The sequence below is a fragment of the Colias philodice genome, chromosome 5 (assembly GCF_061535455.1).
Source record: "Colias philodice isolate Cphi_HAF_F1 chromosome 5, ilColPhil1 Martin Lab GWU primary, whole genome shotgun sequence".
Taxonomy (NCBI): Eukaryota; Metazoa; Arthropoda; class Insecta; order Lepidoptera; family Pieridae; genus Colias; species Colias philodice.
In genome coordinates this window covers 8870784-8895899 of record NC_143090.1, presented here as the reverse complement: position 1 = coordinate 8895899, position 25116 = coordinate 8870784, and the positions used below count along the sequence as shown (strand labels likewise).

The window sequence follows — 25116 nt, the reverse complement described above, 5'->3', positions numbered from 1 at the left end:
ACATTTCAGGACTATTCACGATCCCGGAGTATCCCGAACTGGAGCTGGAGCGCGGCATGTGGTCGACGGTCCTGGAGGTGCTGCTGACGACCCTGCGGTACCTCGCGCCGGCCACCCTCCTCACGATATTCTGGGGACACCAGCGTTTCTTCTTCAAGGCCTTGAAGTACGTCGATTCGGCTTTTCGAACACGTAAGTATTTGCTGTTATAAAATTAGCTATCCAATGGAGTTCTAGGAAGTATTAAAATGTTATTGTACCCAGTACAGTTGATATATTTATTAAATACTACTTCCATACCTTGAATGGGAAATTAACTCTGTGTGACCTATTTGCAAAAAAGTTAAATAAAGCAACCTGATTATTATTTTTGTTAAAAGTACCTATTTCTCAATAACTAAAATAACAATAAACTTTACATTTTGAGTAATTTAAATATATAATGCTGTTATGCGTCAGTTGTTTGGTTTTAAATCACAGCATCATCATAAACGCGTAATGCTGTAATACGTTAAGCCCTATAATCCCTTGTTAAATAGATTACTTGGTTACTAGCGTGCACGTCATATTGTATATAGTACAGAAAAGCTAAATATATTATAATAGGTAAATGTGGAATCAAATTAGTTTAAAACATATGCATCGTAACATACTTCGCATTTGCACCATTCTCCTTTCAACTCATCTTAATTTTTTCTGCACCTTTTTTGTAGTAGAAAAAAATTTCATAGGATTAGCAAAATTCTACCGATTAAATTTTATTAAAGTAGGGTTTTGTAAGATTTGAAGGAAAAGCTTATCGTACAAATCTTTGTGGGACTGATCCCCAATTATCATTCTTATGTTACTACACTTACCATCTTTCCTTCAATCTCTCCTAGATACCACTTTGAAGATTTTACAGGAGCATTTTCATTATCATACAGCACGTCTACTCATTTGCCTTCCTTGCATAATCATACATTGTGCGGCATCAATGTTCTTTACATCAGTTATCACCTACGCAAAAGTTTACTATCTTTGTCTCAATCCATTCAAGTTTTCTTCTTTATCGACTTCAGACTGAAAATTACCATCAATGTTTCCAGTTATTTTTTCAAGCGAAGAACAAAAGCAACAGGTGATACAATGGCTCTCCGATGTGGGTCCCGTGAGGGTGGACGATTTGGAGACGGTGTGGCGCCACGGGTGGATAGTTTGCGGCGTGTTGGACGCGGCCCTCCCCGGCGCATGCGCGGGACATCCTCCCACGAGGCTGTCCCTGAAGCATGCGCAGGCTATAGCTGACCATTACCTGGGAGTTGATCCGGTAATTCAAGATTTTGATAGGCAAATGAGTAGACGTTTCACATAGATCCTAGGCGTTTAATACCCCCTGATTGATTCAGAAACACGTACTAATATCTCCTGTTTAAATAAATTTATAGCCAAAAAACTCAATTAAAAAGAAAATTATCAAACCTCATGAGAAATGCTGCTCACTCAATAGTAATTTTTGCATAACCCATATTACAGGATATTTTATCTCATTTCAGATGTTCACTCGGCAAGAACTCGAAGCGAATGAAGTCTTAAGCAAACATGAAGCTTGGAAATTAATAAAGTACTTGGACAGAATTCGCACCGCTATAGCGAAACTTACGCCACCAACTGCCACATCAAAGCCAATAACGGAAAAAACTACATCTAGTTCTACACAATTTACTCTCGACTACATTGCAAGGGGTTCTGGACTTACAGCAGCCCAAATAAATAACAAGATGTTTTTTAAAATATATCCAACCGCTCAGCAGTCACTTGATCCGGGAGAAATAACTATTGTCATCAAGGGTCCAAAAAATATTTATGGTATGTCTACATTATCTCCAATATTGGGAAAAGCTCAGATGATACGACAAACTTTACTTGGTCTTCAATCGAAACCGACAAACTATACAGATAATGTTCTCCCAGTAACTCAAGGTGCAACGTACTTAAGAAATTATGGTAAAAACGACATGAACAAAACGTATTACATACCTAAAACGCAATACGATATAAGTATTGAAGTCGAGAGAAATCCTGATCACGTCAAAATTGGATACACTGTACCTACGGAAGGAAAATATGAAATATCTATAACGAGTCGAGGAGAAAATATAGTAGGGTCACCTTTCTTTGTAACAGCCTCCAAAAACATTATGCATATTTTAGAGAAAGATAGTTTTTGTTTAGAAGATGGTGAAGAGATTGACATTGTGGATATCAAAAGTGATAGAAAAGTTGTACTTCGAATTGTAGATTTTGTAACTGAAAAAATGCTATTAAAGGAAAATGGAACTCTAGAAAGGATAACAGAGGACGAAGCAAAAAATTTGATGGAATTAGATTCTTTAGAGACCAATTCAATCCACGACGACGAATTAGAAAAAATAACAAATATAAACGATTTGAACCCTTCGTCAATGCAAAAATCTCAAAAATTTTACACAATTGCATCAAGAATTCTAAAAATGAATAGAGTTTGCAAAGCTTTATATAACTTGGACAAAGAAAAGTCTAACAATGTGTCTACAGATTCTTCTTCATCCAAGCAAAATGATGTACCTGATGTAGTTAACTCAACATTCCTTGAAAATCAAGCTACTCGAGAGAGAATAATTATACCTGAAAATATTTCTGTATCATTATTTATGGATAAATCTACCAAGACAGAGGACGTCATAAGTACGGAACTTACGAATAAAGAAACAAAACAATTGTATTTACAGGATTTAGAAAACTATAAAATGTTACAGGATCCATTCGACGATGATAACATGTCTACAGATACAATTCAATCGACAAACAATCCATTTTTAAATGATATATATGACACAACATATACTGAAAAAGAATTTGGTTCATTTATAACCAGCGAATATGAAACAAATAATTCACAAAACGAAGAGTCTCACATTTATAGCAATCCGTTTATTGACTTTAAGCAAACAAGTACAGAGTGTGAAGAGGCAGTGCCTTTAAACACAGAACCTGTTAAAGATTTGCATGACAATTTATCAATTATGTCAGATGAAGCAGCTGAGCGTATTGAAATTATTGAGAATGAGTACACAAATCCATTTATTGTTCTAAATGAAACCGAAGAAAATTTAGAAAAAACTCCTGTGACCGACTTCATTATAGGGGCACCCGTTTCATTGCCACCTGTCATAGGTTCACCTATAAAAGAAAGCACATCGTCTTTGAATTGCAACACTGATAACAAAAATTTGCTTGATACTTTCAATTTTAGAAAAGAAAATGAAAACGTTTCTTTTATATCTTCACAAGAGAGCTTAGAACAGCGTGATGAAATCCCATCTATATCACCTTTCCACAGTCTAGGGTCAGACACATACAATTTCCTAAGTCAGAGTAACTTGCAACGGAGTCGAGATATTTCACCCAAAGATTTATGGGATTCTGCATACGTTAGCATCGATGATAATGCAAGTACACCAGACAATAATAACAATAGCAGTGATCGTTCTGTATCTGAAACTCTTATAAAAAATAATTTTGCAACAATTAAGGAAATTTACAATACACCAGCTATAGATAACCGGGAATTGTGGGACGGCTCCGAGGAATCAGACCACAATTATATTCCTGAAGATACACGCAACTTTAGGTGGGAGTACAAACGCCAAGTCTTTACGCCCATTATTGAAGAAACTGAAAAAAGTCTCACCTCTGGCATGAAGGAAAATGTTACTGAGAATGAAACTGATACAGTGTCGAAAGCATTTGCTGAACTTAATGAAATCTATAACGACATTTTCCCAAATCCCGAAGAGTCCTTTACTTCTGAAAATGAAGGAAGTACACTACAAAACTTCGAAGTAGAGTACATTATTGAAAATGATAACATCCGCGTCGATTCTGCGTCTGAAGATTTATCAGATGTGAAGAGACATGCGGGGAAAATAGAAGGATCGATTTCTGAGATTCAGACAAATGAAACTGAATCAGTTTCAGTAAGTCGAGACCTTCATGCCGAGGATGAATCCAACAATAAAATAAGCCAAAATAAAGAAGAAACACAATTTGGCGATTCGTCGTATTCTAATATTGTATTAGAAAAGAAAAGATATTGGGATGAAAAAATTCGACTAATAGAGGCTAAAAACTTAGAAGAATCAAAGCTACAACAAAGAAGAAAACGTATATCTGCTAAACACTTTAGACATAACGATTCTTTGAGTAAGCGAAAAGGAAAGCAAATTGTTAAAAACTTTTTGAATTCGGGTGCGCAAAAACAGTCGAAAGTAAAAGATAACGCTGAAGAAACAGTTCGTATTAATACAGTTCAAGTACAGTTCTCTGATAATTTACGCAGTGATATTAAATTGGTCGAAAAGTGGAAAAATTATTGGGATAACAAACTCGAAGAAGAAATCAAAGAAGTGACAGCTCATTCACAAAGTTCCTGTGTAAAAGTAATAAATAGTAAAGAATCAATAAACACCATAGACCATGAAACAAATGATAAAACTATTAGCAATGATATTGATCTAAATGCATCTATAACTAAAAATGATGTTTCACCTGCAAAAAATGAACTACCTGAAGAAGTATTTAAAGCATTCGAAACATGTCCTAAAAGATTTTTTGGTACTTCAAGAAAGCATATCTTGAATAAAATCGACAGTTTCTTAGGAAAACCTGTTATTGAAAGCATTCCCAAGACAGAAAACATTAGTCTTAGTCATGAAACTGGTCTAGTATCTAGTCGAATTTCTTTGTTCCACAATATTTCTCAAACCGAAGAATTGCCATGGTCGCATACACACCATAAACAAAACAAGAGCTCAATGTATAATAAACACAATTATAATAGTACAGAGTGTGATAAAAGCACGCATGATGATTCTTCGAATATTACTTCTGAAAATGACAAAAAGGAGGCGAAAGAAGGTACACAAATAAAGCAGATACACAGTAGTGGGGATATATCCAACACCGATATTATTTTAGAAACAGATAAAAAAGTTGAATCGTTAAACGATCCAGAAGCTAATAATGTTGGAAACGTGAAGCAAAATAATTCACCACAAAGTGAAAATAATAATGATATTGTCCTTGTGAATACTCAAGTAAGTACAGCAGATAACAATTATATACCTTCACCAGTTAAACAAAAACATATTGCTGAAGATCTGAGAAACGATAATGTTCAAAGAAAAGTAAAGTGTCGCAAATTGAAGTCTTTTAGCAAATCAGAAATGGATATTTTCAGTAAAATCTCAACCAGCGAATTAACTGATGACTTTGACAAACATAAGTCTGTTGAGGAATTACCAAAAATAAATGTTAAAAATTTTATCAGCCTATATGAAGATGTTTCGAAGTCTACACAATCCGAGCTAACTAAATATAACCAGAAAACAGTAGCGAACCGCAAAATTATGTACAACTCGAGTTCAAGTCCAGGTAAGATAAAAATGCGACCTTATAATTTCAACAACACTGGATTTAGTGTGTCATAAATAACGATAATTTTTTTTATTCCTTTATTACAGGAACTCCAAGCAAGTCTCACTATATGCACTCAGCATCAAAACACTTTATACATTCCAAACCTACAGAAGAAGAAAAAAATGAGACCAAATTACAAGTTATGAGCCCTGAAGATCATACACGATGTAGTTCAGTTCTGAGCACACAAGAATCAATCCCTGAAAATGATAAAAAATATTTAAGTCTTTCAGATATTGAACTAGAAATAATAGACAAGCAAGAGGAGAAAGAAGAACCACATAAAATTGAAACACAAAAACCGGAAGAAACTTTACCAGTAGATTACAAGAGTCGTTTCAAAATTGCCAAACAGTATTTCCAGTCGTTAGAAGAATTGAGAGATGTTAAAAAGAATACAAAAGTTAGTGAATGTAAAATTAAAGTTAACAGCCTATCAACTGAATCTCTTGATGAAAATGGAAGGAAGGAATCAAAGGAAGATGCTCAAAGTCTAAAAATGGAGTCTAAATCTAATACTATGCCTTCATCTGAAATTTCCAAAATATTTAATGAGATGCCTCAAGAAGGAGAAACAAATCAAGATGATGCAGAGTCCAAAAAATTAGTTAAAATATCAGAAAAATTTCATGTAGAAGACTTATTTGAGGACGTTATGGAAGGAAGGCTGAGTCGCCAGGGGAGCTTACGCGGTATTCCACATAAAAAAGCAGTTTTGGAAACGTTCAAATCAATGGAAAACGTTTCAGATAACAAACTAAATTCATACGAAATGGCAGTGTCACCGGTTAACGATTTTTCTCAGCAGACATCAACGAAAAATGCACAGACATACCTGAGTGAATATCCATACTTGCCCACAACAGATCCGTCCAAATTTCAATCAAGATTCGACGCAAGTGCATCGGGTTTAATTTCATATAATGAACTGTTGAAATCTAGACCTAGAAGAAATAGTGTGCCAGATATCAGACTAAATCCCTCATTTACGGAGAACCTATGATAACAGTATTTATTCGTGTCTAGATGTGTCATAATATTATGTGAATTCGTTGTAATTATACTGTAAGAAAAAATGCTTCGTACTAATAATTAACTTTTTTTTCAATTGGTAAATTCTTTTTTAAATAGGTTTGGCCTATCTATCGAATATTTTATGTAGAGAATACCCTTAATTTTCTAACAGTATTTAATTGTACCTTATAGTAGTAAACTATATTTAAGCTAGGTGAGTTTTGCTTGAAACAAACATTTTTGTTGCAATATTATTTCTTTGTTAACATCGTCGATTGTATTGTTTTGTTTTGTCCATGTCGTTTTGTTATTTTTATACGTTAAGGCCCTTGTACAATTTGTACAGCATATGAATCTTATTTTAATTGGATAATGCATGTAGTTATTTATTTCATTATTTGAAATTAAAATTTTAGATGTTACATGTGTGTTTATTTTGGATATTAGCTCTAATCCCCTGAAACTATGCATCCCTTAGAGAAATAATTTTAAGATATAGTTTTTGCAAAAATAATTTGATGCACCCTTCAGCTCCCTTAACTTTGCAAAGCTGTGAGAAAGGATACTTAAATATAAATTTTTTTATTAATAAATCATCCCTCGTTAATAAAATTGGTAACAAAATATTATAATAATGTTCTGTAAAGCATGTGTCCGTTAAAATGAGAATATGCATCAAAGTGCCAAACAGGCTATTTGGGACATAATATCAGTAAGTAGTGAAACTGGTCCTTAGTTTTTTATACTGTATTGTATCCATAGTAGTTTAATTAGTTCAAAAATATATATACTACAATAGTAAATATTAAGTAATCAAAGATATTACATACAAAGGAACTTGGAAGCAAATAAAATGCAAAATGTTCTTTTCATAGTTTATTTACCAGCTCTATCTAATAACAAAATACCCTTAAATACTATTTACACATTAAAACTATGCAATCACTTCCTTAATTTCATGTTTGTTCGTAATTATCTTTGTTTCCTTTGATAAAATTCAGATATAATTTTGCTATTGACAACCTGAATATTAAAGCAACTTCGAAACAAAAATGGATTTAAAGTCAATTTCCTTAATACTGTAAATTGCATTATTCCTTCAATCTTTTTCTAATCTATGTATAATACAAGCATGCATTGTTTCTTCAAATTTAATTAACAACAAAATCCAAAACTAACATTACATTAATTCAAACCAAGTTCTAAGTCTAAGATTTCTATTAAAATATGAATTCTGTTCAAACATTACGTGAAGTTAATTTAACACGACTATATACTTTTTGTCCATTATGAAACTTTTGTTCACAATTATTATTTATAATATAAATGATAAAAAAGCAACTGTTTTTTCTTTTTTTTTTTGAAATTTTCCTGAAAGTCACATATTTACCTACATTCTGCATATGCGGGTATATGCGTGTATGAAAACAAAATCAACCGCGCAATTTTTTCTAATAAGCAAAAATATCTGTACTCCACTTTTAAATTTAAGTTTACACATCATTTAATATGTATTTGCACGTAAGAAGAAGCGGTATCACTTCGTCTCGAGCGAAGCCAGGCGGCGAGGCTAGGCGAGGCCTTGTCTGCTCTAGCTTCGAGTTGTTGGTAATATGCTTCGCGTATAATGCGGAAAGCGTCTACACTGCGATATGGTAATTTGGTTATGGGATCGATGTAGCGGGCTGGTCGTCTGAAAAAATAAAAAATAATGGTTAAAATGTTTTTTTTTTCAAAAGTCTTAGGTGAGGTATATACTTAAAGTTTACAAACACATTACGGTATATTTTATTTCAAATTATATCTGATTATAGGTTCTAAATAAATATGTTTTATATTCTGATAATCTTAAACAAACTTTAAACACATTATTGTATGTTTTATATTTTTGTAGTAAGAAAATGCGACCCATAAACCTCAACGCATATATTCTTTAATGCTTAGTTGTACACATCTTGCAATAAAATTGGTTTGGCTAAAAGTATCTCATTCCCATTGGATCTTCCATTGTAATGCGTATTTGAATCACTATAAATTTAATAAATACCGATAGATGGCGCTGTTACTAATTTCCTTTGACCGGGGAAAAACCCGCTGTTATACTAAATAGCAAGATTGAAATATTACTCCTATATTATAATTAAAGTAATAACTCACTTAGTAACAGCACATAACATTTCCCGTCTCCGTTTCGGCACTTTTTGTGGGAAACACGAATTGAATGCTTTGTTCTTGATGTCGTTTTCGAACGAAAGCAACGTCCGCTCGTAGTATGTTACGTTCTCTTTGGGTTTTGGCTTATCTTCTTTTCTGTAAATTTAAATTTTATATGAAAAATTTTTAAATAAAAAAAAATCCTTACTGATGTTAGAGATTTTTTTTTCAGATATACCTAATTATTAAGAACTAGGTTTCCGCCCGCGGCTTCGCCCGCGCAGTCAAAGAAAAACCCGCATAGTTCCCGTTCCCGTGGGATTTCCGGGATTGCGTCATTTTCCCGGGATAAAAAGTAGCCTATGTCCTTTCTCGGGTATCGAAATATCTCTATACCAAATTTCATGAAAATTGGTTCGGTAGTTTAGGCGTGATTGAGTAACAGACAGACAGACAGAGTTACTTTCGCATTTATAATATGGATAATAAAGTATGTAATAAAGTATGGATTAGAACTGTATATTTGATTTATTTTAATTGCATTAGAATGATTCAAACAGTATTTTCCGTTAAAAACGCAATATTGTAGGAATACATATACTCAAACAAAATTAAACTCTATTATATGACGCAAATTAATTTCACACATGTTTCACTTATCGGTTCTCTTAATAAACTAGGTAATAGGTATGTAAACAGACTTATGTAACAAACTAGAGCTTAATTTATTAAGTGCCCAATAATAACTTACTTAGGGACGTCATTCAATGTAATTTCGTCCTCTGGTCCAACAAAATCGACGTCCATTTTAACTGGGTCGGATTGTTCATTATCATTTTCCGGTTTTGGTTCTACATTGTTACCGTCACTTAGGTCTCCTGGTGTTAAAATATCTGTAATTTGATAATGAGGAATAGTTTAATTATTTCCATTATATTCACACAAAAAAAAACATCAACATTTATGATTTTGTTAAATATACAGGGTTACCGCCTTACCGGGAAAGTCGTACAGAATATTGAAGGACATTATTATTCAGGTCATTTCTGATCGAATTGGTAACATTATGGAACCTTATAATGTCCTTCAATATTCTGTACGACTTTCCCGGTAACCCTGTATATTCTAGGAGGCAAAAGATAAAATAAAAAAATACTGTAATTAATAAAAAAGGCGCATGATAAGAAAAGAGTGCGTGTGTGCCGAGCCCAGAAAGAAGTGAAATTTATTTGGCAAGATCCGAAGATACCAAAATCGTCGCCTTACTCTATGACGTGACGGTATTGCCATGGCGCAACTTTAAAATTTTACTCTCAATGCGCCTGAAGAAGTTTCACTTCAACAAGCATTAAATAAGAAATATTTAGTTCAGAAGTAGTTATTTTTTATCTTAAGTATAACCAGAGCCAGAGCAAAGCTTAGAAACATATAAATGAACATTTTATATGATATTTACCATCTTCACTTTTGATAATATCACTTAAATTGATATCTGTTATTGGTGTAAGACTAGACTTGTCCTCAGGCGTCACTTCAGACACTAGTGGTACCGGCACGGCGAAAGAATGATATCTAAAATACAAAAAGAAATTAAAATTATTGTATTAATTAAAAACACTGTTTTCTCACTAAGGAGAATGTAAAGTATAAGTTACATAGTTTTTTTTTTATAAACTTATGTGAATAAATTTATGATATGTATGTCAATACTTACTTAATTATCGGTCCTGTAATAGTTTTCTTTATTGGTCTGACTTTCTTTCTTTCTAATTCACTTTGTTCAAATATCTCTGTAAAATATATTTTTTTCGTCAATAAACAATTAATCAAAACATTAAACAATTAATTATTTATTATGTAAGCTAATTAAACTGTATTTTAACAACCAAATTATGCAATATTTTTTTGTATTAATTTATTAATTACTAGCTTTCCGCCCGCGGCTTCGCCCGCGTTTTCAAAGAAACACCCCTTCCCGTAGGATTTCCGGGATAAAACCTATCCTATGTCCTTTCTTGGGTATCAAAATATCTCTATACCAAATTTCATGCAAATTGGTTCAGTAGTTAAGGCGTGATTGAGTAACAGACAGACAGACAGAGTTACTTTCGCATTTATAATATTATTATGGATTATGGATTATTTAATAATATTTCAGAACAAATATTACCCAAGCTTTTAAGATTTTCCTTTTCAGTGATAAGAGCTTCTTCCAATAACTCCTCTTGTGTGAGCGGCCGCTCCTCAACTTTCTTCACCTTTTTCTTTTTCAATTCCGATCTTATTTTGATCCTTTCTAGTGTCTCCGCTGACTTCACTGCTGTACTTTGCCTTATTGATTTTCGTTCTAAAATATCAAATATTGTTACATTATGTATTTGTTTCCAAAAATACTAATTATTCGCTTGGCAAAGTTTTTTTTAATCTGTTCTCAATTATTAGCTCAAAGTATTCATAATCATTTAGGATAACATGCTTATTCAATATTATCAGTATAATTGAATATACTGATGATTAGATTTAACAAGCATAGTACTTAATATGTTCTATAAATAGACTTTATAACTTGTAAGATCTCTAGTAATAAAAATCAATCAGATACCATCAGGTTTGACAAACATTTAAGAAATTAGACTAAAATTCTAAATTATATAATTATTAAAATTTAAAACCAATATTTAAACTTACCTATAGATGTATCTATAACTTTATCAACACTCTCGGCAGCTTCCTTTGGCTTCGGTTCTCTTGGTTCTTTTGGTTTCTTTGTTACCACTTTATTTTCAGCTGCAGACTTTCGTTTTCTTTTTGGATCCTGAAGATATGATAAATAATATTAATTACAAGAAATAATAAGGCAAAATAAGTGGGAAAAACTAATAATTATGTTGAACAATGAGTTTCTAGTCATACTTTTTATCTATTTTATCTAAATTCAGCATTTTGTCGAACTTTACTAAAATTATAAATAAATGTGTGCTTTTATGTCACAATGGAGTGTTTCTAAAGATAGTTAGGAGCATAGAAATTTACAAAAGCTTTTTACTGTAGTGAAACATCTACTCACAGAAATTTGCTTTAAGTCTCATCAACTCACAGAAATTTGCTTTAAGTCGCAGGTGGAAAGCTAATCAGTTAATCTATACTTATTACTATTATAAAGCTAACGAGTTTGTTTGTTTGAATGGGCTAATCTCAGAAACTACTTGTCCGGTTTGAAAAATTCTTTCGGTGTTAGATAGCCCATTTATCGAGGAAGGCAGGCTATATATCATCACGCTAAGGCCAACAGGAGCGGAGCAATGCGGGTGAAACCGCGGAGCACAACTAGTAACTAATAACAATCAGAATATACAAGTCAACTCACCTTGTACACTTTTCCGCTAACTTTCTTTTTCTCTTTAGATTCAGCCTCTTGATCCGAAACAGGTTCGTCATTCTCGTCAATATCAAAATCAGAGTCTACTAAATCATCTACTTCTTTTTCTTGTCTAAAAAGTTATACATGACATTAAAATGATTTGTTACATAAATAAACAAATCGAAAATGTAGACTGTAATTAACTGTAAATTATACATTTTATAACAACCAAATATCGTATACAAATAAAATACATACACGTAATCTCCATCTTCCTCCGCCTCTTGGAACCCTCCATAAGTAGTTTTATAAAAGTCGTCTTCCTCTTCTTCGTCCAAAAGCTTTGCCATGCGATTACCAGCATTGGCACGGCGTTCTCTTTGCGACATTTTTGTGTTTTTTAATTAATATTGCACCAATGAGTTGTTGATATTAATTAATAAATGAAATTATTGGGTTTTTATTCATAAAATACCCGAACTAAACACAGCGTCTTATGATATAAAATACAAATAATAATAAATATCAAACGTAATACAACAACACTGCAATCAACTGCACAATCAACTGCAATGGAGTTACTAAAAGTGACAACTGACACTGACATTTGACAACTATGGATGTCAAATTGATATGTGACATTATTTGATGCGTTCATGAATCATAGAATACAATACATAACATTATATTTTGAATGTTACGGTGCATTTAGATCAATCGAGCGAATGCTCATTCTTACCCACATTCTTATGTGTTCATATCCCGCTATATCAAACTATTTTAGTGTAAATTGGCGTAGAGCAATCTATCGTTGTTCTTACTGGCTACTGCGTTCGAAAAGATTCTATGAAATGTTCTAATACTCAACAATACTGAATACGAGTTTTCGTTTACACTATGATCACGAAAGAATGGTCTTGCAGCTCTTGCTCTTACTCTAGATCCATGATTTATACGTTTAAATTAAATATAATATTATTAAATAGCATTTAAAAATACTATAGCGTCGATCTGCACACTACATAATATGGAGTTAGACAGCAGACTAGGCATATATATTTTATTAAAAATTTTAAGCTAAGCATGAGGCTCAATTTTGGTTGTTTTAGTAAAATAAGTATATTGTAACTACAGCCAGTAGTATCATTTACCTATTTAGTTAATCATTGTTCATATATATTAAGTAGTATAAAAAAACATAGTAATATTACTATTGGGGGGTATAATAATTATTCTATCGATACTCTATCTATTTCACTTACAGAAAGCTACGTTATTAAGGAATTCCACGCTTATTTCAAGCGCTTTCAAGTAGCTAGTTAGTTTGTAGTTTCAAGTAGCACTTAGTTTGGAATGAAGCTAGAGAAACTTAGCAGATATTATGCTTCTTAATGTTAGATAAGATGAGTCTATTAGAAAAAATATGATGTCATATTCACTGCATGTAGTCGTCGCCAGTCGTCTAAAGAGACCTAAAGACACATTGGCGGACATTACTTACTCTTACCTACAAAGGGATCCTAAACTGCTCAATGCATATAGAAAAGGTTTTGAATGACAAAAATTTAAATTTAATAAATGTATTATGTACATAGTATCATGTACCTACCATTTTAAAACGTTGAATCTTTTTGAAATGAGATAGATACTTATCTATTAATTTATATTGCATTGCTATGGATTTCGATCATTATATTCTAGTCTAGGAACATCTTCTAATATAATATCTATAGAAAGCAAGATAATGAACAGTATCAAGTTTCCCTTTTTTTTCTTGAAAATAATTTATTGTTCAGTAAATACATAAATGTTTTAAGTGCAGTCGTGTGGCTATTATTTAAGTTATGTCTATAATTATTTATCTGTCGCTTTATTATCTGCCATTAAATGGCATTTTATTTAGGCTACACTAGGGGCAAACTCGTACCTAGAATTACGGTATTTACTGCAATAATATATTTTATCCTTCATAATCTTTACCATCCGTTTCATAACCATCTGCTACATCTAAAAAAGGGTGGGAAAATTAAAACACCATAAATATTTTGTGCGATTTATTAAATTTTAACAGTTATAATAAGATTTTACTTCAGTCGTCATTAGTTGTTATTGAAAAAACCTATTATCATCGTTACAATTCATACTTCCATTATTGCATGCAATAGAATCAGAACAAAATTAAAATAACACTAAGTCATGTTAAATTTGCTCTGATTTCACAATTTTATTTCATAAAAATTATGTTAAAATTAATAGGTAACTATTACATTTATTGCGACTTTAATTTCGTTCTGATTTTTATTTAATTTATCGTATATTTTAAACGATTTCTACTCACATTCATTCTTTGGGTAGGAAAATCATGGCCTTGTTAATAAAGTAACATAACGTTATAAATAATAAACGAACAAAAATAACAATATAAAAAATAAAACTGATGATTAAATAAAATATAAAATAACAAGAAAATAAGGACACATAGTATAAATAACTAAAAAAGCGATGGAATGTTCTTGGTGGGCGATGTTTATAACACACAAATACTTTTCATTTTCACTAAAGTTGATCTTCGTCTTTCACCACAGAGGAGCAAAATAAACTAAATTAAAATGACATAAAAAAAATACTTATTGTAGTCTGTGACTCAATTCATTAGTCTACTTAACTCTGTAATAAAAAATCATGCTTTGCATTTGCAATTATTTTATCTAAAGTATAATATTATGTAAAATTTATTAAATAATTACAATAAACAATGGCATCATTGATTTTAACACGTGTTTCGCTAAATGTTACAATAAAGATCTATATAGAAGTAATCTATTCAAAAACAACCTGATGCGTAATATTATTTTACTATATTATAAATAAATTTTCAACAGCGTAAAGGTATGTGCTTATGTTATACAATGACAATAAATAAAACAATTTCAAATATAGCAATGCTAAGTATGAAACAAAATTTATATTATGATATATTGACCAACATTCATCGCATCTCACTCTATACCTTAAACTTTAAATTCAATATCTTTTATTTATGATTATTTTAGCTACATAATTCTCTATAGATTTCCCTTACAATAACGTTTAAGATATATAAAATAAATAATAACGTTAAAACAAATATAAGATTGTATCTGTTTTTTTATAGTCGAATTCATTAAGAATAGGTAACAAATAATAAATTGTATTAATTTTAAAATCCATGTAAATTAAATTATATTTGTTTTAAAGAGATAGACCGAGAGAAAAATAAAAAATAATTTTTATAAACTACCTATTCTTAATTACACTTAACATACAAAATAGTGAAATAGTGAGAGTTGTAGATTAAAATTCTACTACAAGTTAATAATATAATGTTTACAGGAATGCATTAGTGCAAGAGTGAAAATAACAAAATATACAAACGACTACCGATTGGTAAATAAATAACAATTTTGACACCTTTCATATTTTTTATATTATGCATAAAGATATAATTTACAAAAAAAAAAAATGATACAGATAAATAATGATTTCATAGTTGTACTTAAAACATAATAAAAAAGAACAATTCAAGAATTTCTATATCCGTTTCTTGCAACCCTGTAGTACTCTAAAATTGTGATATATTTAATAATACGATGTTTTTCAACTAGGATCTCGTCGTTTTTATTATTTTGGTGGTTTTGTGGCAGTACATTTTTCTTGATTTTTTTTAATATTTTTTGCTAATAAATTCTATGCGTACAAAGTCGTACATAAATTAAGGAGTATAATGTATACTAACCAAAATAATATAGTTTTTAAATAAACCATCAATGTTAGTTTGCCCTAAAAAATAGTTGTAAATTTGTTGTCGATACTCATTGTAGTTGAAAAACATCACTGCAACATTATTTTTAATAGGATATACTTATATTAAATTTTCGAAGTAAACATCCCGCTACTCTCTAAAAGATTTTGTTTCCATTATTTTAATAAATAACCTACTAATGTATATTATGTACATTGTTCTAAAAGTCATGTTTAACGAGTTTCATTTAAAATGTTTAAAAATTGCGTTATTATTTTGCATCGCGTGTGATATTTGGCACAATTATGAGCGTGGATGCGAAAAAATATATAAATATATTGGGCTCTCTTACTATACTTGTGAAAAAGCTTGCTATTGCATAAAATTTCGTGTATTTGGTAATATTTTACTGTGCTTTCTGTGTATAGAAGCGTTTTTTCTGGATTTTTTGCAGGCTTAGCATTATTATGCATTATTTTTATTTAGAGACAGCCCTCAAATAACTTCATAAAACATCTTAAACATAACAACCACTTATTGAAGAAGCGAAACGATACATTATACTAAAATAACTCTTAATGTCTTTTGAACGTTTCGTCGCTACGTGTTTAAGTAATAGTACTAATATTAGTTTCTAATAATTCGTGATTAAGATCGATTTATCACAAAATAATTAACTTATCAATAAACAATAACCATATCCTTTGACTCGCATTTTTTAAGTTTATCAACGCAGTTTATATTCCAACAGATTTGTTTCAAAATACAACAGATGTAATTAATTCAATATTTACTATTTATTAAGTGTTAACGTTAATCGTCAATTGGAAAAATTATAGAACCGAGATTTTATAACAAAAACTGCGATGAACCTTTTTAACTAGTGCCAAATTACATTAAGACCTTGTCCAACGAACGTGTAACAAACGATTAATTATAAAATAACTTATTTAAATATAACTGGAACCCATAATCGAACTTATAACCGTCTATTTTTCTAATATTTTGCCCATTTGGGTATATTTTGTAAAACACAAAAATTATGTGTGTAGTGTCAAACTACAAACGCTAAACGTTCATTGTTAACGTGGCCTTAACTGTTGTCCAAGAAAAGTGTTCCAAAATGATACGTGCTCTTATTATATTATAATATAACCTTCTTGGGATCGAAGTATCTAAGTTTGAGCATATTCAAGTTAAGTATTAATTTTTATATTAATTGTCAAAATGGAATCAACAAAAATAATAATTTAGAAGTCCCGAAGGTCTTTGGTATGTATGAACGTACCCTAAAATAAATATAAATAATAATATTTTATTGAGTCCATTTCAACAATTTGACATCAAATGTACTACGGCACTGAGTTTTGAATGTTCTACAAACTCTACAGTGAATACCATATTGTTATAATATAATATTAGACACAAATTTTTAAGTATTTTTTGTTGTTTTTTTTCGTTAGTGCCGTAGAAAATTTGATGCTTATGATGCCATTACATGATCAAATTGGCAGCAATAGTGCAGATTCGGGACAGAATCACTCATATCTGTCTGTAATATTGTTCATATTATACAAATAATATTATATGCCTGATCGGGTGCCTATCGGGGTACAAATACCAAAACTATCCCAAAATGCTGCAAACTCTCCCAAAAAATTCACTTCAAGTAAAACTTACATGAGTGTGTCAATATACTAAAGCTTATGTAAATAAAAGTGTCCATCCAAAAGTGACCAAAAACACTGAAAACTGTCCAAAAGTAGAGTTATGTTCAGTTTACGCTGCTTCCAATTTGGCGAGCGTATTTTATTGCCCTCGCTTTTAAATAGTAGCAAGCAATCTATACAGTTCTTTAAATGTCACAAAACTGACAATTCTGTCTGTATCCATAAAAATGGCTACTCAAAACCGACCCAAAAGTGAACTGTCCTGAATCTGACCATACAATAATTTCATGTCACTCACTACTACATGCAATCAGAGTTATTTTACAGCATGCAATCAGTATGTCAATACACCCAAGCGACGGGCACCCACTGGGGCGAAGCCTTAAGCCTCGCTAGGGCTGCTTCTAGTGAAGCCAGTGTATCGTCTATGTCATTATTGACGACGTTCAGGTCGAAGTAGTGCCCGTATGTTCGACGGAGTTGTTCGGACTCACGGACCAGGACTTCTAGGGAACCGTCGTACTGAAATTGGAGAAAGTAATATTTAAAAATAAAAAAAAATTAATATGGGAAATAGATACGGGAATATATAACTTGGCATTAGTATTGGTTTAAACATGGTGAATTTAGAAAATTAAAGTACCTGCACACTGAGGCTACAGCAGAGGAAACAAGGCTCAATAAATAATGAGCCTATGTGATTATCTTGAATTGTGATTAGCGATGAGTGAAATAGACATGGGTTATAATTTTTTTGTTATTGCATGTAGGCACAGAACTTCCACAACACGGCCACGTAAGGTATCTAGGAATATATCTAGACAGACGTCTAACGTGGAAGAAGCACATCTTCACGAAACGATTGGCAATGAGTCAAAAACTGCGCACATTGTTCTGGCTGCTAAACAGAAAATCGTCCCTTTCCATAGATAATAAATTGTTATTATACAAATGTATTATAAAGCCTATATGGACATATGGCCTGCAGCTGTGGGGTTCAGCAGCAAAATCTAATGTGGACATAGTTCAAAGATTTCAGTCAAAAATGCTAAGATTAGTAACAGGTGCACCTTGGTATGTGTCCAATGATAGATTGCACCACGACCTCTGCATAAGCACGGTTAAGGAAGAAATATTTGAGAGAACAAAATTATATAAAGAGCGTATTATCCACCACCCAAACCAGCTGGCTGTAAACCTTATGAACACCCACACAACCACCAGGAGACTCAAAAGAAGGATACCCCAGGATTTGATATAAATAAAAAAAAAAATAGTAAATAAATTAAACAAGATAATATAATAATACCAATAAACGGAGTAGTCACTGGACGACTTCCGTACAAAACAACCTTTAAATTCTTAAAATATCGCTGAATATCTGTAAAGTGATAGATTGCGATGATGAATAAATTAAAAAAAAAAAAAAAAATTGCATGTAGGCACCTTGTAATGACCACAAATGTTATTTTGAAACTTTACATAAATAGTTTTAAGATAAAAATTACTAATATTATAAATTCGAAAGTTTACGAGCAGTAAGATTACAATAAAACTTGGTACATACTCTACAAGTAAATACATTAAGGGCCGATTATGTTATTGAAAAATCGGCTAAATTAATTCTTAATTTTGGCCCAGGATTAGGATTATTTTTCTGGAATAATTTCCGATTTTAATGGAATAGCGGGTTAAGCCGCGTGCGGAAATCTATCTTAGCAGGATCTTGAACGCTCCGAGTGGATACGACGGATTGTTTCTAGCTTCGTGCCGTACATTGCGTCTTCGTTTCGAGATAATCTAGTTTAGAGACAATATTACACTCACATCGGCCACGTTATTAAGCGGCGGTGCAGCTATGAACACGACGTAGGGCGCGAACTCAGCCGTGCGCAGGATCTTGAGCGCTTGCGGCTCCACGTCCAGTATCGCGATACGGCGCTCCGAGTGGATACGGCGGATTGTTTCTAGCTTCGTGCCGTACATTGCGTCTTCGTGCGTGCCTGTAAAGTGGAGTAGTTTAGATGAAATTTTATTTATTTAACACTTTAATAGTTGTAGAAATAGGAAACCTTAGAACTACTTTAAACAGAGTACATCAAATTTGGTAGCCGTATCACTTACTAATGATCTCTTGCTAGCAACCACGGTAAAAGGTAAACGAGCAAAAAGATCACTATATAATTTAAGTTATTTAAACTTTAATACAGTTATATATAGAGGAAACTACAACTACTTACAAAAAAAAAGGAAGAGCACAACTTATTTGGCAGCCTTGTCACTTAATAGTGATATCTTCCAGGCAACCAGGGTTAAAAGGTAACAAGCAAAAGAGTTTTAGGTAGTTGAATTTTAGATTTTCTTTTGTATATTTAAAGAAACACAGGTCGGATTCATAGTATTCCAAATATTCAATTCAAACACATCTGTAGTTAAAATAATTAGTTTCCGTTCAAAAACTTACCGTATTCAAGATATTCGTTAGCAGCGATATCTGCCATCATCTCATCGTGCGTCACGAAGTAGTAATGTCTGCCGTTCTCTTCGTCCGGTCTGGGTTGGCGAGTTGTATCTGAAATATGTGTTATACCTTAATATATATAAATCTCGTGTCACAATGTTTGTCCTCAATGGACTCCTAAACCACTTGTATAAATATAACCACCGATTATAATAAAATTCGCACACCATGTGCAGTTCGATCCAACTTGAGAGATAGGATAGTTTAAACATGTAGGTACCACGGGCGTACCGCTAGTTAATATTTAATTAATAGCTGGACGCAGACGGTTGACCAAAATCAAAGATCGGCAACTGTTGCCATAGTTGGAGGCCTTCGTCCAACAGTGGACTTATCCGGCTGAATGGATGGATTTAATTCATAAATTTATTGTGTGTATGTATTATTTTATAATATACATAATTTTATTTGTAACTAGCGGTCCGCCCCGGCTTCGCCCGTGGTACATGTTAACGTTTTCTCTACATAAAAACCATCCTCGTACTTCAAGGAATATAATAAAAAAAGAATTATCGAAATCGGTTCAGCCGTTCTCGAGTTATGCGCTTACCAACACATTTAGCGATTCATTTTTATATATAAGAAGATTAAATCAATAGATAGTAAGAGTAAGAGTCAAGAAGAGTTGAAAGAAAGAAAAGTTGTGATAAGTGTTGAGATCCTTTTAGAATTACAAAATAATGCTATTAGTAAGTAATTAATGCTGGAAAAATAAATATACAAATATCTGATAAATATTAGGTACTATCTATATAACTTGAGGTGCATACATTTCTCATGCCTCAAAGGTAATCACAATAGTTTCTCTCTCACAAAATTTTCAAACTTTATTCAACACAACGAAATCTATGAATATTGAATTCGGATTTAGGAACAACAATAATCCCAACAATATTAGATTGTGCAGATTCGTAGAACGTATACGTCATATTGAAACTAAATTGGTTAAAACATAACAAAATTTTGAAAACAATTCAGTTATAGCAAAAAATATTTGTTTGCTTTTTCAACAACTCTAAAAAAAACATAACATACAATAGTACGGTATTTTCAAAGCTTGATTCAATAGAAAAAACAATTTTGTTCAAACATCATACACATTCATAATCAAATACCAAGAATCCCTATAAAGAACAAAGAGGGAAAAATATATACCATCTTTTGTTAACACTTTTGATTTTATTTTCGAACATGAATCCCACTTCAGATTTATAGTTTAAGACGATTTTTTAAAATAAATTTTAGGAATTTTTGTTACCTATAAATACTAATAAAACTTACGTGGTATCGGGTAAGCGTACAAATCCGGGTGACGAGCTATGAGAGTGTTCTTTATGTGTCGACGACCAACGCCATGAGCACCCAATAGAACTATAGTTTTTCTTTGGAATGCTGGAAATTTAACATAAAAACATATAAATACTAACATCTTGTTTTTTTTCCCGTTCTGATACTTTCAATCAATGTGAAATTAATAAAAATTGCAAAAAAAGAAAAACAGAAAATAAAACTTATTGAAGAGACCACAAATTCAAAATTCAGGTATTTAATACATAAGGACTATCATAAATGGAAATAAAAAAAATACCTACTATATACCTTATTTATATTTTTAAGTGATTAAATTTTGTTTTAAACACTGCCTTACTTACAATAACAATTTCTTTACCATATATTTATACAGCAAATAAATCACATTTAATACTTACAAGGCAACTTAACGACCTCTTCATAAGTCACAACATCGAGTTGATCGAAAACAGCGTTATGTTTCGCGAGATATTTGTCTTTCGACTGTTTTTTCTTGCGTCCAAATATCGAACAGTTAACTAGAACAAAGATCAAACACTATAAATTATTTTCTTAATTTTAATTGAATATTCTAGACATTGAAGTACATTTATTTTATTTTTAATTAAAGCCAAATATCTACACACTGTAGGTAATAATTAAATGAAAAGATGAAATTCACAATTACGGGAAGTTATGCTCTTATTTTTAATTATAATTGTAACATGCAGTATATAATTTATTAACAAATTTATTCAAAACAACAATTATTTTTGCCTCATTACTTTTATAAAATTTTAAGAGCAACTTCTCAGTTTATGATTAGTATCTAGCAACATTCTATCGCTACAATTAATATGCAAGAGAGATAATAATTATTAAATGAGAATATTTATTTCTTTATGGAGCAATTTTTTTTTACCATCCCTACACTAAGCTCAACGCATTCAGATTTAAAGTTAATTAGAATTCACATAGATTTTCTATAAAAACACAATAAAATTAACATCATATTTACGTCATCCATTCCCAGTTTACGCCAATAAAGACACTTCCAATCAAAAAATCGTCAAGCGACTTCCAATTTCGACCCCAAAATCAAACCCCACAACCAACCCCGTAACTATTAAATCCCTTGCACCGCACTACATATATATTTACCTGTGTTCTCACATCCGTCGGTATGAGACACGCAGCCGTCAGTTCCTAGCCGCACAACATTACAACACGGTCATGCACACAACCCATGGATATGGTTTGGCAACTACTTGTATGGAACGGATTTCTTGGGAAATGGTCGGGTTTACAAAATTACGGTAGATTTATATCTTTTCATAAATAAAACAAGTAATACAAATGATAGAACACAAAAAGAAGTGAACGGATCATTGAAAAATGCTACTATTATAAAAGTAAAACATAACATAGTATATTTTCATCGCCCACTAAATATAAATACAGGTAAATCAAAGTTATGAAAATATGTGAGGATATGAAAAAACACAAACCGGTTTTCACGTTATAAAGATAATATTAAAACAACACGTTGGATCGGACCAAACATTTCCCAAGAAAACAATACGGTTTGAGGAGTCTTAAGACAATTCGATTATTATTCATAGCCTTCTACGATAAATCCTTTACTACTTTAGGGTATATATTGACAGACAGACATTTCAATAGGCAAATTTAAATATTTAATCGGTATTAGATTGGTATCAATACCATGCAGATTTCGGGCTTAATGAGATTATTTCGTATATGAGAACATTAATAATACACATATACAACAAATATATAAAGCAAAATATTACATACCAACTGTAGAATCGTCCATTGAAATTTGAAAGAAAGAAACATCATAATGATATAGCGCCAATACAAATAATACGGTGAAAATATGAGGTAGATATACAACACATAGAAACATAAATATGTATATATGAGAAATTACTTTTACTCGATAGATGTATTACATAACTTAATAGCTCTTTTATAAAAGAATTTGATCGCAATTCAAGTAGATTCATCATAAATAATTCAACAACTGTATCTGTTCAAATGTTATAAATGAAGATAAATAACAACTTTTGAAATAAATATCGCGTCCAATAAAATTCGTTTATATGATAATAAAATTATATGAATAAAGTAAACAAGCAAGTGATAGAAAGGGGAATAAATCAATTGTTAAAATAAATGAAATCTCCTGAAAAAGGAATCCTAACGCAACATCAACACATTAATTCTAGGTTGGCTGAAGCAGCTTGTCAAACTAAATATTTGATCAACGACCGTCTAGAGTAATAACGGGTCAGGCAATTTCACATACGACCATCTACACACGTCAAACGATGAAAACTGAATGAATACAAAATAAGCAATAGCAACAATCATGAATTAAAATCCACACATCAAATTATTTTACTAAAATTGTACTTAAGTATACCTAATTGTAATGAAATATCCCCAAAAACACATCTTGAAAAATAAGCTCAGCCACTATAATGATTTCAGATGAAAACGATTTGACCAAAACATCATCGATCATCGATATATGAAGTTCATTAAACATATTAAAATTACTGCTCAAAACCGCATTATATACCACAAAGACATGAACCGTAGTGACATCCAATTTTGTGGCTAAATGATGAACATTGCTATTCGACCCCTAAAATAGCCACTCAGTTATTGGAAACATGGTAGAATCAAAAATGATTTGATAATAACCCATATTCAAATCTTAGTACTTAATACTTAATTCTTTATTTCCAAACGATCACAGTTCCAAATACAAAACATTATTTCTCATCTCATGACTTCATGAGGCAAAATTCCTTGATATGTAAAAACAATTGATTGTAAAAACAAATTTTTATTTCGATTTTACCATATTTCCTCATCAACATCAATACTATTTACTATCTTACCTTGGTCAGTGTTAGATTTTTCAGCGGCAGCACAAGCCGCGCGCCATTCTTGTAGTTCAGGGCTTGGTATAAGACCGGCTGAACCACCAGAGGCATCTTTACGAGCTTGCCACCAGTGGGAATCGTCTTTACTTATTATCTGTAATGTATTGAGAAAAACACCAAAATGTATGTTTTTTTATGTTTTATACGCGAGTTTCAATGATAAATTAATAAGTTTTAACGTTTTTAAAAAATGATGTTCCGTCGATTCTAATTGGTTAAAGTCACAGATAGACTATATTGTTATCTTGACGGTGAAAAAAAGGGTAATCAAAAATGAATCAGTCCGTTAAAAGTTTTATTTGTGTAACAACATTCAATAATTATGTAAGTTTATGCCACTTGTTTGTGCATTAATTTACTAAATATGTACAAAGTACAATTAATTTAATTCAGTTATTAATGCCACTCTCGGTGTCATAATAATTCATCAATCTCAATTTGATGTACGTTAATTCTATTATATAATGGTAATAAAGTTTAATTACTAATCTAACAAAGTTCACATCACTCAACGTAATAAGGTTTACAACTTGTACTGTGTGCCGCATTTGTATCTCTTGAAATTATTCCATAAACTAATGTATGTAATGAATGTTTCTGTTCGTAATATAAAAGGGAACTTTTTATTTAAAGCATGTCAAAATATTATGTAGGTTTTTTCCTAGTTTGTATTTTTCCTTGCTATAGTTATACATAGCTTCACAGGATTATTGCTTCAATAAGTAACATTCAGAAAATAATATTCAGACAAATTATCTCGAACAAAAACGAACTATGATGTTAGCCTATACATTAAATTAAATGAAAATAAATAATAATAAGATTTATATCATTCCATCGATGGATTA

General features: G+C 31.5%; 3 protein-coding genes across 9 annotated transcripts in view; 1 reads left to right on the top strand and 2 right to left on the bottom strand.

Annotated features, from left to right (window-relative positions):
* Nucleotides 1-6935, top strand: part of LOC149488562 (uncharacterized) — a 38213-nt gene extending 31278 nt beyond the window's left edge. For 2 of the 3 annotated variants that reach the window (XM_089695721.1, XM_089695722.1), the window contains exons 2-5: nt 10-192; nt 1089-1309; nt 1536-5454; nt 5544-6935. In XM_089695721.1, coding sequence (XP_089551847.1) covers nt 57-192; nt 1089-1309; nt 1536-5454; nt 5544-6502 — 5235 coding nt within the window. In that variant the 5' untranslated portion in view covers nt 10-56 and the 3' untranslated portion in view covers nt 6503-6935. Of the gene's footprint in view, nt 1-9; nt 193-1088; nt 1310-1535; nt 5455-5543 lie in introns of those variants that run through there. The other variant, XM_089695723.1, reaches the window with a different exon arrangement.
* Nucleotides 6936-7896: 961 nt separating this feature from the next.
* YL-1 (Vacuolar protein sorting-associated protein YL-1) lies at nt 7897-12578 on the bottom strand. Its single transcript, XM_089695720.1, has 9 exons — nt 12287-12578; nt 12035-12158; nt 11356-11482; nt 10838-11014; nt 10382-10457; nt 10124-10239; nt 9419-9560; nt 8671-8823; nt 7897-8206 (listed from the first exon to the last, which is right to left on the bottom strand). The coding sequence occupies exons 1-9, from the start codon at nt 12415-12417 to the stop codon at nt 8014-8016; spliced, it is 1239 nt and encodes a 412-aa protein (XP_089551846.1). The 5' UTR covers nt 12418-12578; the 3' UTR covers nt 7897-8013.
* Nucleotides 12579-14069: 1491 nt separating this feature from the next.
* The window catches only part of CASK (peripheral plasma membrane protein CASK), a 151745-nt gene continuing 140698 nt past the window's right edge, over nt 14070-25116 (bottom strand). For 3 of the 5 annotated variants that reach the window (XM_089695108.1, XM_089695105.1, XM_089695109.1), the window contains 6 exons: nt 24224-24362; nt 21710-21829; nt 21282-21392; nt 19944-20051; nt 19307-19482; nt 14070-18001 (listed from right to left, as the gene is read on the bottom strand). In XM_089695108.1, the coding sequence (XP_089551234.1) occupies nt 17822-18001; nt 19307-19482; nt 19944-20051; nt 21282-21392; nt 21710-21829; nt 24224-24362 (834 nt within the window). In that variant the 3' untranslated portion in view covers nt 14070-17821. Of the gene's footprint in view, nt 18002-19306; nt 19483-19943; nt 20052-21281; nt 21393-21709; nt 21830-22451; nt 22497-24223; nt 24363-25116 lie in introns of all 5 variants that reach the window. The other 2 variants (XM_089695107.1, XM_089695106.1) reach the window with 1 other exon arrangement.